This window comes from Salvelinus sp. IW2-2015, unplaced genomic scaffold, assembly GCF_002910315.2.
Source record: "Salvelinus sp. IW2-2015 unplaced genomic scaffold, ASM291031v2 Un_scaffold7926, whole genome shotgun sequence".
Classification (NCBI taxonomy): Eukaryota; Metazoa; Chordata; class Actinopteri; order Salmoniformes; family Salmonidae; genus Salvelinus; species Salvelinus sp. IW2-2015.
This window is the reverse complement of record NW_019949186.1, coordinates 2,712-4,421: the sequence shown is the minus strand read 5'-3', so window position 1 is coordinate 4,421 and position 1,710 is coordinate 2,712. Positions and strand designations below refer to the sequence as shown.

The following is a 1,710-nucleotide window of genomic DNA, read 5'->3' as shown; positions in this document are numbered from 1 at the left end:
CTGATTATAAAAGTGTAGTTGTGATTTTTGTTCAATTTCTAAGGTGAAATAAACAATTGAGCATACCTATGAGTGAAGCATCAAATCCCATGTCTTCAATGGCTGCCCTTAATTCCTCTGGCTGAGTCAGACTGGGGTCAAGGTGACGGTTCCCTGTTCCTCCTTTAATGACACCGCTATAGAACACACCCCAGTCATCTCAGAGATCTTCCCCTCTATGGATTGGACACATGAATTACAGGTCATCCCTACAATCCCAATGACAGACGTCTGAGTCAATGAATCCAAGATGGAGGATGACGCATGTGTCTCCCCTTGCCCACAATCTATACTTGTGTCTTTGTTCGTAAGAGTCGCACCAAATCCCATGTTCTCAATCTGTTCCTTTACCTCCTCAGATGTCACTGTGTGGGGCTGAAATCGTACTACTGCCTCTTGATCGCTCAGAGACACTTGATGTGCAGAACTCCAGGCAGAGTCCCTATCCGTCCCTCGATGGAGCGCACACAGACTGGCATGTCTACCCTTCACCCCGATCCTCGTCAGGGACTCTGTGGCCTCCGTCTCCCCGATCTTAGTCACCTCTTCCCCAGCCACATCCACGACGCCGTAGCCCATGGCCTGGATCTCCAGAGATAACTCCCTGGTAGAGACAGATGATGCGTTATAGTCCACCTGAGCCAGGCCACTGGCCACAGAGAAGTTGACAGACACCACTCCCTTCAGGCTAGCAACGTGGCTCTCGATGGCCTGGATGGAGGACTTGGGGGTGAGGCCAGAGAGCTGGAAAACAGCCCGGGAGAGGGCCTTAGGTTGGGGGTAGAGCTCACTCTGACTCCCAGGCTCGTAGGCCAGGTTCTCATAGGTCCGCTTCTGGGAACACCCGGCCTCACACTTCTCCTTAAGAGAGGGTCAGAGAGGTAGAGGACGAGAGCAAGAGAGAGAGAAAAGTTTGAGATGCACATACTTGATCATGTCAGTTATATGTAGGCTGTTTTCAGAAGTCGAAGCAGCAAAGTTTTGTATAGCCCTTTAAATACTGGATGCCATAAAAAGCTGATTGCAATCAGCTCATTGAAATCTTGAGTTAGATTTGTGACCGCCCCTTAAAAAGGCTTGACGCAGAGGACAACTTAGGTCACCACTGCTTCACAATGAATTCTCCAGTGTCAACATTGTTAGTGGCCCACTCTGGAGTGGAAGTGGAGTGTGGCTTTAATATGAGGGTCGTGGTTCTGGTTAAAATGGCTTTTGTGCCTAGAAAGTACAGTACTTCTAGTCATCCAGTGTATGAGGATGGAGCACACAGACCAGAGACTGCTGGTGTAAAACAAAGGTGTTGAAGCCCCATGCATTACTAGAAGCTCCAGGACCACGTGACCATAAGTAACCCTGCTCACACGGTAACAATGTGACTCTGCTTAGGTCAACGCTCATCTGGATCTGACACCCAGGCTAAGAGGAGGAGAGGAGAGGCCAGGGAGCATTCGCTGCATTGGCAGTCATTGTGAACACCACCAATGGTATTTTTTAATATGGTAAAACTACAGTCTACCATACAATAAGAATAACACCACCTCATCTGATCAATATGAACTCCTGACCTTGTGTCACATGTGGGCAATACATTTTTTACTATATTTTTTCATTACTGTATATTAACCTACATTACTGTATATTAGCTTACATTACTGTATATTAGCCTACATT

General features: G+C 47.4%; 1 protein-coding gene across 1 annotated transcript in view; it reads right to left on the bottom strand.

Moving 5' to 3' along the window:
• The window catches only part of LOC112079419 (copper-transporting ATPase 2-like), a gene marked incomplete at both ends in the record, with an annotated part of 8,003 nt that extends 7,103 nt beyond the window's left edge, over nucleotides 1-900 (bottom strand). The window contains 4 exon segments of the mRNA XM_024145384.2: nucleotides 67-141; nucleotides 144-458; nucleotides 461-510; nucleotides 512-900. Of these exon segments, the coding sequence (XP_024001152.2) occupies nucleotides 67-141; nucleotides 144-458; nucleotides 461-510; nucleotides 512-900 (829 nt within the window).
• Between the last annotated feature and the right edge of the window lie 810 nt (nucleotides 901-1,710).